Source organism: Branchiostoma floridae, chromosome 6, assembly GCF_000003815.2.
Source record: "Branchiostoma floridae strain S238N-H82 chromosome 6, Bfl_VNyyK, whole genome shotgun sequence".
NCBI classification, from domain to species: domain Eukaryota; kingdom Metazoa; phylum Chordata; class Leptocardii; order Amphioxiformes; family Branchiostomatidae; genus Branchiostoma; species Branchiostoma floridae.
This window is the reverse complement of record NC_049984.1, coordinates 1,646,928-1,647,845: the sequence shown is the minus strand read 5'-3', so window position 1 is coordinate 1,647,845 and position 918 is coordinate 1,646,928. Positions and strand designations below refer to the sequence as shown.

General features: G+C 45.8%; 1 protein-coding gene across 1 annotated transcript in view; it reads left to right on the top strand.

The window, feature by feature from the left end:
* LOC118417416 (cyclic AMP-inducible protein BP74-like) overlaps positions 1–438 on the top strand; it is an 8,797-nt gene extending 8,359 nt beyond the window's left edge. Inside the window, exon 4 of the mRNA XM_035822975.1 lies at positions 341–438. Within this exon, the coding sequence (XP_035678868.1) occupies positions 341–438 (98 nt within the window). The remainder of the gene's footprint in view (positions 1–340) is intronic.
* The last annotated feature ends 480 nt before the right edge of the window (positions 439–918 follow it).

Sequence of the window (918 nt, the reverse complement as noted above, 5' to 3'; positions counted from 1 at the left end):
GATGGTGTTTCACGGCGACAGTCCGGTTTTCTAGTTGTACGTACATCAAATATTGTCGTCGACGTTAACCTCTGTACGAGATCTACTTGTGAAACATCTGTAGCCGGTGGCATGCTGTTATCAGACCTGGTCAGTCCCCATCGCTACAACAGCTGAATAGTACCCATTTTTAAACCTGGGTGGAGCGAGGAAAGTGCCCTTCCAAAGAGGACATGATGGGTAGCATGGTAAGATATGAACCCAGGACCTCTGGGCCAAATACCCCCCAGTTATGCTACATGACTCCACACAGCAGGTCTTGCTGTTGTGCAATTAAGAATACTAATATATTCTTGTGTAGACCGAGTTGCAGGACTTCTTGGTGCTCAGTGGAGTGAGCGGGTAAAAATCCTCGTGTATGCATACAGTACTTCACCTGAGGTTCGCCAGAGGGCGTGATCTAATCAGGCTGAACCGGCACCACTTTAAGTCTTTATTCTGATCCATACGACGGGCCCCTTGGTCCGTTTCTTATGATGTAAGTTTTTTGATGATCACATTTTCTAAATGCTGCTTCTTTTCGTGTTGGCTCTGTGCCTGAGCTTTGTTCAATCCAGGGTAGAGCATCTTGGTTGGGGCTGCACCCGTCTTTTGGAAGGTACTTGAATGGGGGCACCATGTTCGAGGAGGTGCCTCGAGCATGTTAAATGGGAAGGACTAGCAACCCCTACCTGTTAAGAAATATACCCTGCTACTAAAAAAGCAAGGAAACGTGCTGACATATGTGCCACCAGGCACTACAAGGGTACAACGAACAAACACATAAAATAACAGATGAGCTTTCATACTACCTTCTGAGGTAGGTTTAATTCTAAAATGCATATTTTCAAACATCAATTAGTCTCAGTGCCATCCCGGGAAGCTCACATGCCATAATTA